Source organism: Phoca vitulina, unplaced genomic scaffold (genome assembly GCF_004348235.1).
Source record: "Phoca vitulina isolate PV1807 unplaced genomic scaffold, GSC_HSeal_1.0 scaffold2, whole genome shotgun sequence".
NCBI classification, from domain to species: domain Eukaryota; kingdom Metazoa; phylum Chordata; class Mammalia; order Carnivora; family Phocidae; genus Phoca; species Phoca vitulina.
The window spans coordinates 37,863,440-37,881,300 of NW_022589705.1; the positions used below are offsets into that span (position 1 = coordinate 37,863,440).

At 34.8% G+C, this 17,861-nt stretch overlaps 1 protein-coding gene across 5 annotated transcripts in view; it reads left to right on the top strand.

Moving 5' to 3' along the window:
- ZZZ3 (zinc finger ZZ-type containing 3) overlaps positions 1-17,861 on the top strand; it is a 107,538-nt gene that overhangs the window by 41,034 nt on the left and 48,643 nt on the right. For 2 of the 5 annotated variants that reach the window (XM_032425583.1, XM_032425621.1), the window contains exons 2-4: positions 287-421; positions 2,018-2,171; positions 6,991-8,543. In XM_032425583.1, the coding sequence (XP_032281474.1) occupies positions 7,042-8,543 (1,502 nt within the window). In that variant the 5' untranslated portion in view covers positions 287-421; positions 2,018-2,171; positions 6,991-7,041. Of the gene's footprint in view, positions 1-286; positions 422-500; positions 567-2,017; positions 2,172-6,990; positions 8,544-17,861 lie in introns of all 5 variants that reach the window. The other 3 variants (XM_032425593.1, XM_032425602.1, XM_032425611.1) reach the window with 3 other exon arrangements.

The following is a 17,861-nucleotide window of genomic DNA, read 5'->3' on the forward strand; positions in this document are numbered from 1 at the left end:
TTAGAAAAGGAATCTGTAGAGCTCTCAAATTTGTAAAAATTTTAATTTAGAATTAAATTTTGAAACATTTTATGTGGGTACTCTGAGAAGCATTGGTAAGAGTGTTAGCAAATCATCTTAGTCTATTGAAGATAGCACCTATTTTGTAGCCTAATATAAGGAATTATTTGTGCAGCTTAGTAGAGAATGCAGTATGTTATCTAAGTGTTTAGAAATATCACTTTTATCCACATATCTGTAAATAGTAACACATCCATAGTGACTATATTGTGGTTTCCCTTCACAGATACCAAGTTGTGCTAGTACATCCATATAAATAATTAATACCTGAAGTCTCAATGTAACATGGACATTAACTGTGATGACAGATAAATACAGACGCTTGGGAATCAAATACTAGGCGAAAAACACTTTTAAAAAGGTAAGAAAAAAATGTAATCTTAATTAAGGCCAAGGGGGCTTTAGTTAGTAGAAGTAATTGACTAAAGTTTCTTTTTCAGTGTATCAGGCTTTTAAGAAACATATCTGGGTGATCCTGTCTATCATAATACTGTTAGAACTCAGCTGTAAGTATTGGTTCTTCTGTGAAAATGACAGTTGCAGATATCCTTGCCTGGTAAAAATACCATAATGAGTGAGGTTCCTATAGTAAACCCAATCCACAATGGGTAGAAGGTGGCCAACTGGAACTGGAATAAAGTGCTAGAATGGGCATGTCCATGTGTACTCAGAGATACATCTTAAATTGTGGATCCTCTGCCCCTGATGTTTGCCACCCCCACCACACACTATAGAATGTAACGTTTTGCCATGTTTGTGAAAGGCTTTCAAGGTTGGGTATTAAGGAGTTGGCAGTTGGAATCTTTGTTGTAAGATGAGTGAATTTTCAAGTCAAGGGTTACTTTTTGTAGGATCATGTTTTCACTGTGCTCCCTCCTTATGTTAACTTAGAATATTTCTTAATGTAGTATTAAATAATTTTATTTAGACAATTTTCCTGCGTTGTGTTTTTCACGAATTTACAGGCGATATCTGGGAGAGGTTGCATCTGTAGATATTAGATTTAGTACTGATCTCCTAGCTTACTAAAACTGTAATCTGTTTATTTTTACCAGGCAGTAACTCTAGTTCACAAGGTTTGTTAACTGCATCAGTTTTAAAATTGTAATCCTTCACTGTGAAAATCTTTTAGAATATCTACTTTTAGAATACTTTCATGTTTATAATAAAGTGACAGGCTGCATCATAAACATCACTAGTCTTTTCCCTGGTGTTCCTCCTTGTTTCCAGATGGGCACTTATGATAACCATTTAGCCAGATTCTCTGAAAAGGATATCATATATACATTATTATAAAGTAAAACTCTTAATTAAAGAGACTGTCCAAGAAATGGAGTATACTTAGATTAATTAAAATATCTGGCCAACTGGGTACTAAAAGCAGAAAATCCATATTGTTTTTGTCCTAGCTGAAAATCCATATGCCAAAAATAATAGAAATTTTTCATGATAAGAGAGTCTTAAGGCACTTTAGTAATCATCAGGGTTATCATACAGATGTTTGAAGACTTAGTTGATTCTTTGGTATGCATAACTTAAATTATTTTTGTTGTTCAGTCCCAGTTTTGAATACTTGAAGGCCAAAGTTTGGGAGGGCCTCTAGAATAAGAGTAAGAGATTTTAAATCCTGTATGAGAAATTTTATCAAAGGCAGTCTTTGGGTCACCTCAACAAAATATTGCCCGTAGACTCTAGAGAAGAGTGGAGTCACATTTTGATGCAAACTAGTAATAAGTTGTTATGAGGATTCAGTATATTTCAAGGTCTTTTTGGTTTGTTTTTGTTGGTTTTTAAAAATCTTTTCCAGTTTCTTGGTATCTCCGAGGCTACAGAGTTACTAAGATGTTACTATGAATAGATATTCTGTTATCTGCTGTTTCCTCTTATAGAAGGGGTAAATCTATTAGCATAAGTTAATTTGTTTCTTTAATTTTTTTTTTATTATTTTATTTTAAAGAAAGGAATTTAGGAGGTTCTAGTATTCTCCATGGCTGAAGCTGAGAGTCTGAAACCCTGATGCTTAAGCTCTATTCTAGATCATAGCTCCAACTCCTTCAGGATATAAGGAAAAGAGATAATATTTCCACAATGATAGATCTTTGGTTGTACAGGTAAGTTATTTAGTTTTGCAGTAGTGAAGACAACTATAGTTTGATATTTTTTGTGGGAGGGTTGACTTGTTACATTTCTATACTTTCTTCTGCATGGCATTTTGTGCAGTCTGGCTGGCAGTTCATAGGAATGTGGAGCTATAGGGAATGGGTTAGGGATGAAATATTTTCCCACTCTTCGTAACAGGGGTATAAATGAAGTGACTAAGTACACTGGAATCTCGAGAGCATTATACCTGTCTTTGACACCCTAGGTATTTTTGATTCAAGGGGCATTATGAAATTCCTTGACTTCTACTTCTCCCCAGTTTTTTTTTAAAGCATGTATTCATTCAGCTTTCTGTCAATGTATCTATGTTATCTATATCTATCTGTCTCTCTTAATGGGGAAGAAAGAAGAGATCCCTTTATGTAAGGCAATACATAATAGAATTCACAGCTTCAAAACACAAATATTAAGAACTTTAAGTTGAATTGCATAGGTGGGTTCCCATGTTTCACTCTCCTACTTTTAACCTGATAGTGGTAATTGCTCAGCTGAAGAAATTTGTCTTAAAAAAATTGTATGACAAGGATGGTCTGAACCGTTACTAAGCAACTCATGTTTATGTTCTAGGTAGAAATCATACTGGTAACACTTTCCAGTTGCTCTTGCTCTTTTTGCCTTTCACTTTGGTTTGGTATGGTATCATGACCAGTTTCCTAAAAATTGTTCAATTAATAAAACTAAATATTGTGATAATAAATACCGGCTAGAACGTTGATGTTAATGGACGATTGCCAGTCCCTCAATTCCCAAAATAAACCATACTACTTTAGTAATTATAGTGGAGCAGAAGGTTATAGGCATTATCTTTGAAAAATCTTTTTGAGATTTCTTTCTCATAAGTAAAGGTGATAGCTAGAGTAGTGTTTCATTAGGTGGACCGTTTTAGTTTAATGTTTATTCCTTTTAGTTCATATTGATGCACTTCTGCAGATGGGATCACAGGGCTGGACATTTATGATCTGAAATACAGCTGATACTGTTTCAGAATCCTACAGTTAGATTTGAGGTGTAAGTAGATTCAAATTTGGGGGGAGGATAGTTCAACAGCACAGGTGAGATATTAGAATTATAGGTAGGATTTGGGGCTTAATATGAATAGACAGGTTGAAATTTGGTTGACTGTCCTTGATGTGCTCTCCAATAGGATGAAAGCTTATAAGGGTGGAGAAGAAAGGATGGGAGTCTATTTAATTCTAGTGATGGGTTGGTCATATTCTCTTCTGTTCTAGGAAGTGCCATATTCATTAGTTGGTAGATAACATATAGGAAAAACTTCATTCTAGTTGCTAGATTGCGTTTTGCCATATGAATATGTTAACTAACAGTTTCTCTTAATTCTGAAATTAGAGTGATTGAATTTCTAGTTCTAGTTGGGAGCTGGCTAAGGTTTTCACCATGTGCCTCCTATTTAGTTAACTAGCAAGGGTATTTTCTGAGATACTTAATTTGTAAATAAGTTCCTTTCTGTTCCCTTAGTAATTTAATTTTTAGCAGGAATATAATTTTGTGCTCCCAACCTCTTCACTGAATTTCTTCAGTAACTGTATTATGCAGCTAAAATGAGGAAGACAACTGCTTTAGTCTATAATACTTAGCTAAGCATGGCAAAACAACTTTGAGACTTGGTTGAGATAATTAGGACAGATTTAGTCCCTTTTTGGTAATTGAAATTTGCGCTCAGTTTATTAGATAACTACAGAAAGTATGTGCCTTTATATATGCCTATTCAAAATAGAAAAGATGAAGAAAAAGGTTAGAACAGAAGAAAACAAAATCGGAGGGAAGAGTGTTTAAATTTCATTTAGTCTTCAGAATTTTTAGCATTTACCTTAAGTGCATGCAGTAGTCAGGCAAGAGATTGAGTCCTCTCTTTGGTACTAGTTCAGCCAAAGTAATCATGGCTTTATTTATAAATTTTTATTACTAGACTCAAATAAGGAATTAAAGGATATATTATACATAGATCTAATTTAGTTTGAACCTGATGACCGTATTATTTTAAAAGAATACTGTCTGGATGTAGTGGTCTAAGTCAGTGCTTCTCAAATCCTGATCGGCATGTAAATCACCTGGGAATCTGATTAATTGGTCGGTCTGGGGCAGGGCCTGATATTCTGCATTTCCAGCAAGCTTCCAAGAGTTGCCATGATGCTGGTTCTCAGGCCACACTTGGAGTTTGCAAGAGTTTGAGGTACCAAAAGCGTCCTTGTATAAAACAGGTTCGCTTTAAATATGGCTCAATAGCACAGGATTTGAGAACTGTTACTAAAACGGACTTTATTGTGGTTGATGAATGGAATAAAAATGCTTTTTAGGGATGAGAAGAAGCAAAAAGAGGTTTCATCTTTCATATTAATCAGTGTTTTGATCACTGGAATAGTGAAGAAATAGGCCCTCATTAAGGTGGTGTTTTATAATTATACATATTATGTATACATGTATAATACTATGTAATAATAATGTTATATATGTTCTTTACAAGTAACTGAGTAGTAATAATAATAAGTTTATTAATAATGACAAGGCAGAGATTTTGCTTTCATTTAGATTGGTATGGAAAGAAAAGAAGGGCTAGGGGTGCCTGTTACTGGAATCCTTTGAAGTTTATATGCCCTATTTGGCATTACATTTTAAAAAGTAAAGATTAAGAGATTCTTTTTGTGTGTTTATAAAATATTACTATTGACAATATTATTTTTGAATCATAAATTATGAATATAATCAATTTTTGAATAATTATGAATATAATTAAATTAGTGTTAAATATATTTGCATTAGATTTTGTAAGTAAAGTTTAAATATGTTTCTTTGTGTATTTATATAGGTAATTAATATTTAAAAATCAATAACCTTCAAATTTGAGAGTTCCATATTTGGGTATATGAAACAAATAAACTGATTTTAACATTTTTTAGTTTGTGCTTTTTTGAAATATCATTTGAAATTTAACTTGAATTTTTTGTAATTAAAAGTGGGTATTTATGGGACATTCAATATTTATTACCTGTGATTTAAAATAGACTGTAATCTTCATGACAAGATTTAAGCAAAAGAGAATTACATGTCACATCCCTCTAATGAATCCCAAAATAGTAAAAGTTGACTATGTGAAATGTATTTCTAAGTTCTGATTGGAGTCCTGTATTTGTTGTTCATGAGATGGCTGTGGAATTCTCTGGAGCAAATTATCATACTCTAATCCCAGGGCTGGTTTTGTGAGTCTTGTAAGATTTTCAAAAATTGTTAATTAAAAATTGAAAAATATGCCTTACTCTGAAACAAAATTAAACTCAGTCAACTTACATATTTTTTAGGAAACTTAAATTCATTTGTCAGCAGGGAGAAGCAGGAAGACAGTTCCCTTTAATGTTTCTTTTTTTTGTATGTGGCAGCATGTTGCTATGGCTTCTGTAGTTCTTCATAACCTTTCTACTGTTAAACACTTCTAGTTGAGGCAAAGGAGAGGTTATATTTGGTTTGCAGGGGAAGGGGTAGAATGGCATTTGGAGGGTTTTTATGAGAAGGAGACTATGGAAAGCATGGCAAAGGGAGGCGGGAGGGTACTATGAAACTACCTACTACAGCCATTATTGACCTCTTTCTCTATCCATCCTACACCCCATTTGGAAGTTAAGCAGTGAGGTGGCAAATTATCTTGTGAAAGCTAAACAGAAGAGGAAGAGAAGAATGGATACTTGAAATGTTAATAGCTCCTTTACTCTGCTTTATGGGAGAACCTTTGGAAAATAATAACCACTCAAGAGTTTATCCAGATGGATCAATCAGGGCATTTTTCAATTTCCTTTGCATTTCTATCTTAGAAACACCAAACATCCACACCAGAAAACCAGCTTATCTCCCAACATGCGTCAAAACTGTGGCATATACGTATATACAGGAATTCAAAGGAGAAAGTGGGGTTATATATATGTAGTCCTGATTTCTTAGATGTAATATTTGCTTTGGGGCTCCTTTTCTTTTTCTTCCATCCTCTTCAGAATATTTCCTTTCACTTGCTGATTCATGGCTGTACTTCTACAGACTAGGGAGATTTGGTTTTGCTCTGTTTTCTTTTAGCTGTTGCAAGCTAGGATTGTGATACTATTCATCTGCTTGATTACAAAAATTCTACCGCAACCAAAATTTTTTGGATGTCACATAGTTTGTCGTCAAAGGATTTGACCAAAAACTCACTTTTGGTCTGCTCTGCTCTACCAGTTTACCTCCCAGGAATGTTTTGAGAAAACATAAGAAATGATTGGAATAGTTTTTGTGATAATTGCTATCTAAATTCAAGGGTATTATTTTAATAACCAAGATGAAATCCTGTCTTTCAGGGAAATCTTTTCTGGGCCCTTTGTGCCTGTGTATCTGAGAGGCAGATACACAGGAGGCAGGTTCAGGGCATGGTCTCTAGAGCCCTGCCCTGCCACTTAAGCATGTGGCTTTGGACAGATCACTTAAACGGTACAGATACCTCACCCTCCTCATTTGTAAAGTAGGGATGATAATAGCACCTATCTTAATTGGTGTGAGACTTAAGTGAGTTAATGTATGTAAAGCATATAGAACAATTCCTGGAACATATTAAGTGTCATGTAATTGTTAGCTATTATTAATATCGTTTTTGGAAATATTAATAAAAGAAATTATATCACGTAATTTATTAATATTGGCTATACTTGGATTTAAAAGTTAATAGCTTTATGCTTTTGTTTTAGGTATATTAACTATTACCTTTTTCTCATTATTTTGTTTACATTTTTGAAGGTTTCCCAATGAGTGGATCATGATGACCGTATTGTAGGGACTTGCCATAGTATGGCTGCTTCCCGATCTACTCGTGTTACAAGATCAACAGTGGGGTTAAACGGCTTGGATGAATCTTTTTGTGGTAGAACTTTAAGGAATCGTAGCATTGCTCACCCTGAAGAAATCTCTTCTCATTCTCAAGTACGATCAAGATCACCAAAGAAGAGACCAGAGCCTGTGCAGATTCAGAAAGGAAATAATAATGGAAGAACTACTGATTTAAAACAGCAAAGTACTCGAGAATCATGGGTAAGCCCTAGGAAAAGAGGACTTTCTTCTTCAGAAAAAGATACCATAGAAAGGCAGGCTGTAGAAAATTGTGAGAGAAGGCAAACAGAACCTGTTTCACCAGTTTTAAAAAGAATTAAACGTTGTCTTAGATCTGAAGCACCAAACAGTTCAGAAGAAGATTCGCCTATAAAATCAGACAAGGAGTCAGTAGAACAGAGGAATACAGTAGTGGACAATGATGCAGATTTTCAAGGGACTAAACGAGCTTGTCGATGTCTTATACTGGATGATTGTGAGAAAAGGGAAATTAAAAAGGTGAATGTCAGTGAGGAAGGGCCACTTAATTCTGCAGTAGTTGAAGAAATCACAGGCTATTTGGCTGTCAATGGTGTTGATGACAGTGATTCAGCTGTTATAAACTGTGATGACTGTCAGCCTGATGGGAACACTAAACAAAATAGCACTGGTTCATATGTGTTGCAGGAAAAGTCAGTAGCTGAAAATGGGGATTCGGATACCCACACTTCAATGTTCCTTGATAGTAGGAAGGAGGACAGTTATATAGACCATAACGTGCCTTGCACAAATTCAGAAGTGCAGGTCAAGTTGGAGGACCACAAAATAGTAACTGCCTGCCTGCCTGTGGAACATGTTAATCAGCTGACTACTGAGCCAGCTACAGGCCCCTTTTCTGAAATTCAGTCATCCTTAAGGGATTCTGAGGAGGAAGTAGATGTGGTGGGAGATAGCAGTGCCTCAAAAGAGCAGTGTAATGAAAACACCAATAACGCCCTGGACACAAGTCTTGAGAGTATGCCAGTCTCTGGAGAACCAGAATCTTCTGTTCTAGACTGTGTTTCAGCTCAAATGATGTCTTTATCAGAACCTCAAGAACATCGATATACTCTGAGAACTTCACCACGAAGGGCGGCCCCTACCAGAGGTAGTCCCACTAAAAACAGTTCTCCTTGCAGAGAAAATGGACAATTTGAGGAGAATAATCTTAGTCCCAATGAAACAAACGCAACTGTTAGTGATAACATAAGTGAATCTCCCACAAATCCTGATGAAATTTCTCAGAATGAAAAAGGAATATTTTGTGACTCTGAAAATTATGGGAGTGAAGGACTAAGTAAGCCACCCTCAGAGGCAAGACTTAATATTGGACATTTGCCATCTGCCAAAGAGAGTGCCAATCCGCACAATACAGAAGAAGAAGATGATGATCCTGATGTTTATTACTTTGAATCAGATCATGTGGCACTGAAACACAACAAAGAGTATGTGTAAATATGGTAACCATGAATTCTGCTTTGTTTATTATTCCCCCACGTTTTCAGTATCTGTTCATAAATGTCTATTCATAGCATTTTTATTATAGCTAAGATTAATGCTTTAGCTGAAATTTTAGGTTTAACATAATGATTATCTCAACTCTTAAAAAAACTCCAAAAAAAAGAAAGACTTTAAAACTCAACTTTATTACTCTTCTCAATGGCTATATGGTTTTTCTAGTTTTGATATTTCACACATCTCAAATAGAAAAGACGTGGAAACGTGGTTGATGGCGTTTTTGTTTATTAATAAGTTTTGTACCATTTCAATTAATTTGTAAAATGGAAACATCTTTAGTTTTCACAATACACTTTGGATTTATAGTTGTAGAGCTTTATGAAGTGTCTGTGCCTTCCAGACAGCGTAGAACAATTAATGAGTGCTTAGACATCATATAGATGAGGGAAATCTGGCAGGCTATCTAATTTCCAATTAAAACTTTTCATTTAAAATGTACTTTATGCATTACCTTTGACTTTCGTGATTTGCAGAAATAGATATTACTGCTAAAACTATGATAGGTAATTGTATATTGTAATTAGCACATTAGCAAGAGTTATAGTTGGCTCTATAGTTTACATAAAGTATTTGAGACAACTTTCTCCTGATTCTAAATTAGAAGGGGAGGCTATCTTAAAATGCTGTCATTTAGCCTTTGTAATGAAGGTACTTTTAAAAATAGAATGTCCAAATTTATCACAGTTTTGCTTAGATTTGCTTTAAAGTATTCTGGGTAGTAACACAAATGAATTGGAGCTAACTCTAAATAATCCTGAAAGGAACATTAATGAACGGTGAACAGTGCTTATCATGAATATCGTGATCAAAAACAGTAAAAGACATATATGAGTTAATCACATTTACTCCTACAAAGTAAGCTTTTGAATTACTAGCACAGATTTTATAGGCTGTGGGAAAACACTGATTTGAGAAAACTTTGTAATGCTCTTATTGTGACAATTCCCAGATTCTGGTATGTATCAGATCAAAATACCAAATCCTAGTTGTGGACCATGACATAATATGGTGGCCTTTTAGCATGTTTCTTCTCTGAAAATTTTCCTTTTTTTTTTTTTTTTTAATAAAAGGTATTTTACTAGTTTAGTAGAGAGGTCATTTTATCCGAGCATTTTATTCATTCATTTTGTAAAACGGTTAACATTTTTATGTATTTGAAATATTTGAAGTCCAATTTGAGGTAGAAAACTCAATAAATGAATAAGTGAAGTTTTTTCCAATTTCAGATAGAGTTCTTACCATTAGTATTATGCATCAGTTTTTAAAAACAGAGTTGTTAATCTGCAGGCAAAAGCAGCAGAGCATATGTTAGAGAAAAACCAAGAACTCAAGAAGTGTACATTTTAATAAAATGGTACTCATTTCTGTTCTTTTTATTGTTTCTTTGGCAAAGAGATGCTCTCTTAAGGCTTAGCTGGTATACTGATGGAAAATATTTTCCCATTAATTCATTATGTTACATTTTTTGTTGGAGCTCTCCTGATGATCATTCTCAGGGATGATAAACCTATAAAACAATTGTCTAAGGATAGTGGCCATAACATTTAAAGAGTAATGTTCCATATTCTTAAGCATTTGAGAATGAGAATAATATAGTTTCATGGGTTTCTCACGGTGTGCAAAGTCCTTTGGAATTTGGATGGTAGTTGCTTTTTTGGGGACAGTATTTTCAATTTAATGCCTCATTCGGTGACGTTGGGCAAAAGAAATAACTCCTCCTTGCTTTTTTGCCTTCCTCCAGTCCTTTGAAGGTAGCACCTTTAGACACTTCACTTTTAACTTTTTTTCCTCCGACGGAAGCATATTGGGAAGAGTGAGATGGAGTGAGAGCGTCTTGATTAGCATCTTGGTTAGAGATAATTTAAAGAAAATTGAGAGAGGATGTTTGATCATGTTAGATGTAATCTCTTTTCAGTAACGTCCTTTTTCCTTTGCTTTTTGTTTAGAGCCGAGAGTTGGTTGGATATAATGTTGGCTTTTTTTTTTTTTTACCCAAATTGTCATTGTAAAAAATAGCATCATGATACCCATCTTGTGCTTTGAGGTCTCAAGTTAATTTCTGTCGGTTTGAAAATGCATTTGGGGTAAAGAAAAAAAGATAAATGGGTAGATGGAATAATACTCTACTGCACATGCAGGTGCACACATACACCCCCATCAAATATTTTTTTTTTCTTTCTTATTCTCTTCATGCTAGTAAATTTCCCCAGATAAGTGCCTTTGAAACTGGGAATTGGGCATTGCCCAGATTATACATGAATATCTTTACCAGTAGAGAATGAATACTTCCTGGTGGCCAGATTCAAAAATATGTTATTGATAGAAAACACTGAGCAGGCATATTTCTTTATCCAGAGCCGAGAGAACATGGCTCTTCTCATTCCATTTGCAACTCTTCTCTAAATTAACATTGATTATTTAATCAGCAACCTTCAATCCTACCATTTAGCCTATAATTTATCTGTCTTATTTGCAAGGGTATTACATATAGGGTCATCTAATGACTTGTAAATTTTTGAAAAGATATTGTGTGTAGAATCCTAGCCTTAGACCTGATTCATGGTAATTAGACCATAGGCCAAAGAAATGAATTTGTGGGCCTTCTGGATACTTAACCCTGTTTCCTCTCTAGATGCCATCCCTCTTATTCACATACACCCATAGTGTGCTTTTATATATTTATTTTTCCAAATGGAGAACTCTACTAGGAACAAGGGAAGGGGGACTGAAGATTATCTTTTTTTCCTGGCAAGATTCCAGGTGTGGATTATTTCATGAGATGTGAGTGGGTGGAGAATCAGAAGAAAGACACTTTGTCTAAAAACTCTGGTCTTCAAGGTTGAAAGATTCTGTTAAAGTGGTAGATAATACCCAGTGACTCCCTTTTGGGCCTAAATTATAGCCAGACTGACTGAGATCATGTATTTAACTGTGATTTGCCTTTTCTCTTTGGGAATTGACCTTTTGTGGATTTTGAATCAGAAGTATTGAATCAGGTCTCTCAGATTTGAAGTTCTGGCTCTGGGGAGAGCAGGTATGGAAGATTTTAGGTCCTGGGTTTTAATGTTCAGAGCTTTTTTTCCCAATTCACAAGGCCAGTCACTGGGAAATAAATATTCAAAAGAAAATGTGTTTTGGTCCATTTTCTCTGAATTCTCATTGTACAGGAATACTTAAGTAAATTATTTGAAGGGCCTTGGATAGCTTCATTTAAAGATCCTATAACTTTTCATAAACAGGCAGAGGATGAAAAGTCAGATTAAGAGTTTTTGGATTCTTGAGGTCTTCTGAAGGGTTAACTCATTGATAAGATTATTAATGTTTATACCAATTTTCAAGTTTCTAGATAAAGTATAAGAATAAGCTAGTTACTGCTTATCAAAAGAGTATTGCTCATATAGTCTGTAGGGAAGAAATTTTCAAGCCATATTAAAGAATATTTATAGGAATTGTATTTTTAAACTTGGTTCTCTGAAAACATTAATGTACTTTAAATAATTATGATATGTCCTTTTATACTACACTTATGTGAATCATTTGATATCTTCATCAGTTTCAGAAGCTGCATAGAGAAAATCCTCATCAGGTCTTATTGTAGATTCACTTTCTTTGAGACTACTTTTACTGTTTGTCTAAGTTTCTCTCGAGGGGCCAGAAGGCTCCAGGACTAGGGATGGATTTTGCTTAGAAAGCAATAGAGGAGTCATCCTGCCGTAGATAAAATAATGTTACATTTGTACTTTGCTTCATAAGGTACAAAGTGATTTCCTCTAGTTTCTCATTTGGCACCCACTACAACTCAGAAGTAGATAGCATAGGTGGCATTATACAGTCCCCATTTCCTAACTTATAATTAAGGTTTTATTTTTTTTCCTTTTTTTTTATTATGTTGTATCAATCACCGTACATTACATCATTAGTTTTTGATGTAGTGTTCCATGATTCATTGTTTGCGTATAACACCCAGTGCTCCATGCAGTACGTGCCCTCCTCAATACCCATCACCAGGCTAACCCATCCCCCCACCCCCTCCCTCTAGAACCCTGTTTGTTTCTCAGAGTCCATAGTCTCTCATGGTTCGTCTCCCCCTCTGATTTCTCCCCCTTCATTTTTCCCTTCCTGCTATCTTTTTTTTTTTTTCTTTTAACATATAATGTATTATTTGTTTCAGAGGTACAGGTCTGTGATTCAACAGTCTTACACAATTCACAGCGCTTGGAGGGTATGTGCTATAATTAAGGTTTTGAAGTTACTTATTGAAATTCTGATGAACTACTGGTAGATATAGGACTAGAACTCCCATATTCTAATTCATAGTCAGAATTACTCCTGGTTATCTGAGGGAGCAGATACTGGGTACTCAGTTTTCAAAATTCTTTAGTCTGAGTTTAAGCTCTGTAATTGTAATGATTATCTGGTTTTATCTGTCCGAGAATCAGCATTATAGGTAAGTAACCTGTTCTATTTATTGGATGAAATGTTTTCATGTTCATTGTTTTAAAGAATATTCTGTTAGTGTGTCTGTGAAAAATAATTGCCCTGTACGAATTGGGTATATAAAACTACTTGCTACAGCTTGACTTTAAATAGATAATTTGGATAATTTGCAAAAAATACTTTGGGGGATGTTTAGAATGCAGTTGAGTATATAAAAGTCAGAGGTTACTAGGGAAAACTCATGCATAGTGTACCTTCTCAACTAATTGGAAAAAGCTGTGGAATATAACAGCCAGAGTGGCCCCAGTAGTTTGGCACAAAATTTAATGAGGGGAGGGAAATAACTGTCCTTAATATAAAATTTTTGGTTGTAAGAGATACAGTATGCCATTGACTACTCAAAATCATCAGTGCAGTGAACTCTTGGTTTTTTCCTTTGAATGTCAACATCTTTTATTTCAAGTGATGTAAATGGTTTATAAAAGTGATTCTCTGTTGTAATCCAAGTGTATTTGTACCTGAGTATAATTTAACTTTTTCTTCATTTAGGGTCATTTTTGCTGACAGAGGTTATGAGTGATACTTTCTGCCATCACTGCCAGAATATCTCTGTTTTTGCTTTTGTTAAATGATTTGGACTCCTCTGCTTTTTATGTTCTTATAACTTAGATTCTTTTCTATGTTCTGGAAGTTCTGTGACTTTTTATAATTTTCTTCTTTTCTTCATTTTTGTTGACTTTCATTTTGTTGTCACTAGTGCTATCATGCTACCTTCCTCTAGTAACTCAACCTTCCCTTCTAATTGAGTGCTTTTATTTCTCTTTAAACTTGGAAATCAGAATAACCAAGCTTGTTAGAATTATGTCTCATGATTCTTGAGTGATGCACTGAGGAATTTCTCTTTGAATGCCTAGATAAGCATTAGTGCAAGGAGATGTTTGTTTTAATTGTGTGTTTTCTTGTTTGCTTTCTGGTTTAGAGGCTGTGTCTTACATAAGTAAACAGGTTTCTAAATTCTGGATAGAGAAACAACAGTTATTTCTTTATATATGGCAATAAATTCTCATTAGCAATAAAACCCATTTAAAACAATTACCATTTATTTGAGACTAATTGAAGCTTAGCCTTTAGTTGCAGGAACTTTATTTTAGTAGTTTTTTTGTAGGCTCAAAAATGTTTTTACATATTGGTAAGCAGGCTATACCATTTATATGTTTCTGTGACGACTCATGTCATCAGATTTTATATTTAGTAATACATAAGAAGATCTGTTTTGTGACTTTTCTGCTTCTGTCTTCAGTGAGGTCTGTATCTTCAGTGAGGTCTGTGTACCGCTATTTCTTTTACATTATCATGGAAAGCTGCTGCTGCTTTTCTCTTGAATCTGATTTTAACGTAGAGAAATTTGTAAAGTGGTGAGAAGAGACTGAGCAGTTTGTTCAGGACACTCTTAGTAGGCAGAATTCTCTGTAGTGTGTTACGATTTAATTTTCACGTATCTAGTAATATTTGTATGGTAGACATTTGAAATATGTTGAGGATCTGGATTTTGTTCTCTTTCTTTAAAAAAGTATTGAAATTTGTTCTGACAGGCAGTTAGTTAATTTACTTGATAATAAGGTTGATTCTGTTAAGGTTTATCTTTTAGCTCTGATAGGGGAAGTCCAGAGTAGCCTATATGCTAGGTTTAGTTTAGCCTTAGTTCTTGGCATGGCCTTTCTCGTGTCTCATTTAAAAAGCTCTTTACTCTGGCTGGTTGAAACCTGAAGGACTCTAGCCTCATGAAAACACTTAAAATTGTTCTCTCTACAACTCCTTGATAGTTGTTCTTTGCTTGGTCCTGTTTTACACATGCAACTTTGTATGTGGAAGATGCAAGGGGACCTCTGTACAGATACTTGGTGTTTGCTGTCTTTTTCTGTTTTGCTTCTTCCTCTTTGGTGCTGTGTCCCACAAATTCCAGCTGCCTTACTTCCCCAAACTCCTTTTTTCTCTCCCTCTGCTCAGCGAGACCGCTTCCTGTTCCATAGTACTTACTGATGGTTCTTCCGTGTAGAAAATGTGATCATAATGTACCTTATCTCATTTGTTTGCTCTCTCTCGCAGATCAGAGTCCTGCACTGCATACTGTCTAACAATAATTGTTTCCGTATTTTTTCCAGTAGTCTAGTTGTGTATGGTAGAAGGATATTCAGTGTTATTCTGTCATGACTGAAAGTGGAACTTCCTGATTTAATTTCAGTAGGCACTAGGTATGTTTTCTTCTTATGACAGTCCCAGCCTGAGGTTTGACCATTTGGAAATTATTTTTTGTTGACACTCTTGTGACAGTAAGGGCTAGTTTTTACTTATACCTTAAAAATGAGTTTAAGCAGTTTCTTTTTCTAAGAAGCTGAAGTCAGAGAAATTGGAATAATACCAATTTGAATTGAAGGAGGATAAAAGAGACTTGACATTGTTTTAGTTGTGTTGATGGAGTGTTGCTATGGTTTGAGCAGAAGTAAAAATTGGGTTACTGGTTCAGATACAGTTCATGAGGATGTAAAAGATAAAGCAACACACAAGAAGATATGGAACAATGTTTACTAGGTTTAAAGTGGTAACCGTAAGAGATGAAAGAGTAATGTAGCTAGGTTTTACTTATTTTTCTTAGACCCTTCAGGTTTTTTAGGTAGGCCAGATTTGATGTACTATACTTCAGAAAGCTAGGGTGAATATGCTCTTTTTATGTCTGTCAGTTGTCGAGTGTTTTGCAGAAATTTATTTTCCCTGATACTATTTTTACTGTTTATGCTAAGTTGGAGAACTCATTCAACTTTTGCTGTTGTTTGCTTCTTTTCATGTGTCTTAAATTATCTTCCGACTTAATTTTAAATGTAATTTTTCATGTTTTAACTAACAGTTCTCAGAATATAAAAGCATGAAATTACTTTGTTATGTTTAAACTTTTAGTTGGAGAAAAAGTGTCATGCTAATAGTTTATTGGCAATGAGGGGAGAAAGTGCCATTGAACACTAGTCAACACCTAAAGTATCTTCTTAATAAACATTTCAAAATATATATATATAGGGATATGAAGAGTGAAGTTAAATGAACCAAGTGTAATATTTTATAAGTACTTTTTTTTTTTTAAGACACCAATGATGGTGGGGTGCCTGGGTGGCTCAGTCTGTTAACTGTCTGCCTTGGGCTCAGGTCATGATCCCAGGATCCTGGGATCGAGTCACATATCAGGCTCCCTACTTAACAGGGAGTCTGCTTCTCCCTCTCCCTCAGCCCCTCCCTTCTGCTTGTGCTCTCTCTCATGAGCTCACTCTCTCAAAATAAATAAATAAAATCTTAAAAAAAAAAAAAAGACACCAGTCATGACTGGATAATGTTTTTATTTTTAAAATGCTATCTCATTTAATTCTAGAATCTTAATAGTTTTAAAAGTTTTATTTGTAAATTATTTACAAAAGTTGGACTAGATTTGAGGAGCACTCTAATCCCCTTCCATTACAATTTTTGCTGGCAGTATGATGCTGGGTAAATGTCTTTAATGTCTGTGGTTGTCAGTTTTCTTATCTATTAAAAAAAATGGCATGATTTGATTTCTGTAATTCAAATTAATATATATAAATGTATCTTTCTTTGCCCTTCCTCTTTTGGTACTGCTCATGCTTTAGTTATTGACTTTCTTCTTATTTTGTATGCTGTCTATTGATATTTTCACACACTGTTGTGGCTTAAATTACCATCTCTATTGATGGATTTCCAAATGTATATATCCAATCAGATTATTCTTGAGCTTCAGACTGCTTACAATAGATATATCCATTTGCCTTCCCCACAATACACTCAGTGGAACATGTCTAAAATTGAACTTAACCATTGCTTGCTTCACGTACATCCAATATTTAACACTATCTTTTTCCTTAATTGGTAGTTTCTTTCACTTGCCCAGTCTAGAAAAACGGGAGTAATCATCAGTTACTTCTTCACTACAGCCCCTCTTCCACCAGTGTTACTGATTCAGCTTTATTTATTCTCATTGCCACTTTTTTTTTTTTTCTAAAGTAGGCTCCCCACCCAGTGTGGAGCTCAATGCAGGGCCTGAACCTACTGAGATCAAGACCTGAACTGAAATCAATAGTCAGATGCTTAACCGACTGAGCCACCCAGGCGCCCCTTGTTGACACACTGTCTTCTTGATTACTGGAAATGCTTCCTTAATTGCTTTCTGTGGTGCTAGTATACTATTTCCTCAATGGACTCCTATACTGTAGCCGGAGTAAATGTTTTTAGAATAAAATCTATTCTTTAAAATGAACTATTGCATGATTTTTAAACATTCTCTTTATTCTCTATATTCTAGCTCTCTATATTCTAAACAGATTAAACCTTCAGTTCCTTGATTATTATGTTCTTTTACTTGAGGCTTTCTCATATGCCTGACCACCTGCTCTAGTCCACCCTTACCCCTGTCTCCCTGGTTATCTTCCTTTCTCTGTCTGCAAAGGGAGAAGGATGTTTAAATTTAGACATCATATACTCTGAGAAATCTTTCCAATCTTCCCAAGATTGACTGATTGCTCCTTGTGTGCTCTATCATAGCAACATGTACAGTAGACCTCAAGCTCTTTGAAGGAACCATATCTTTCTAGTTGGTTGATGTATCATTGGACAAATGTCTAGCCTTATGCTGCTTTGAAAATGTCAGAGAAAAATTTAGTATGCTTTTGATAGAGATTTTTTTTATGCCATTAGTTTCACTTTTAATACTCTGAATTTATAATTTATAAAATTTGGTACTGGTAATGATTTCC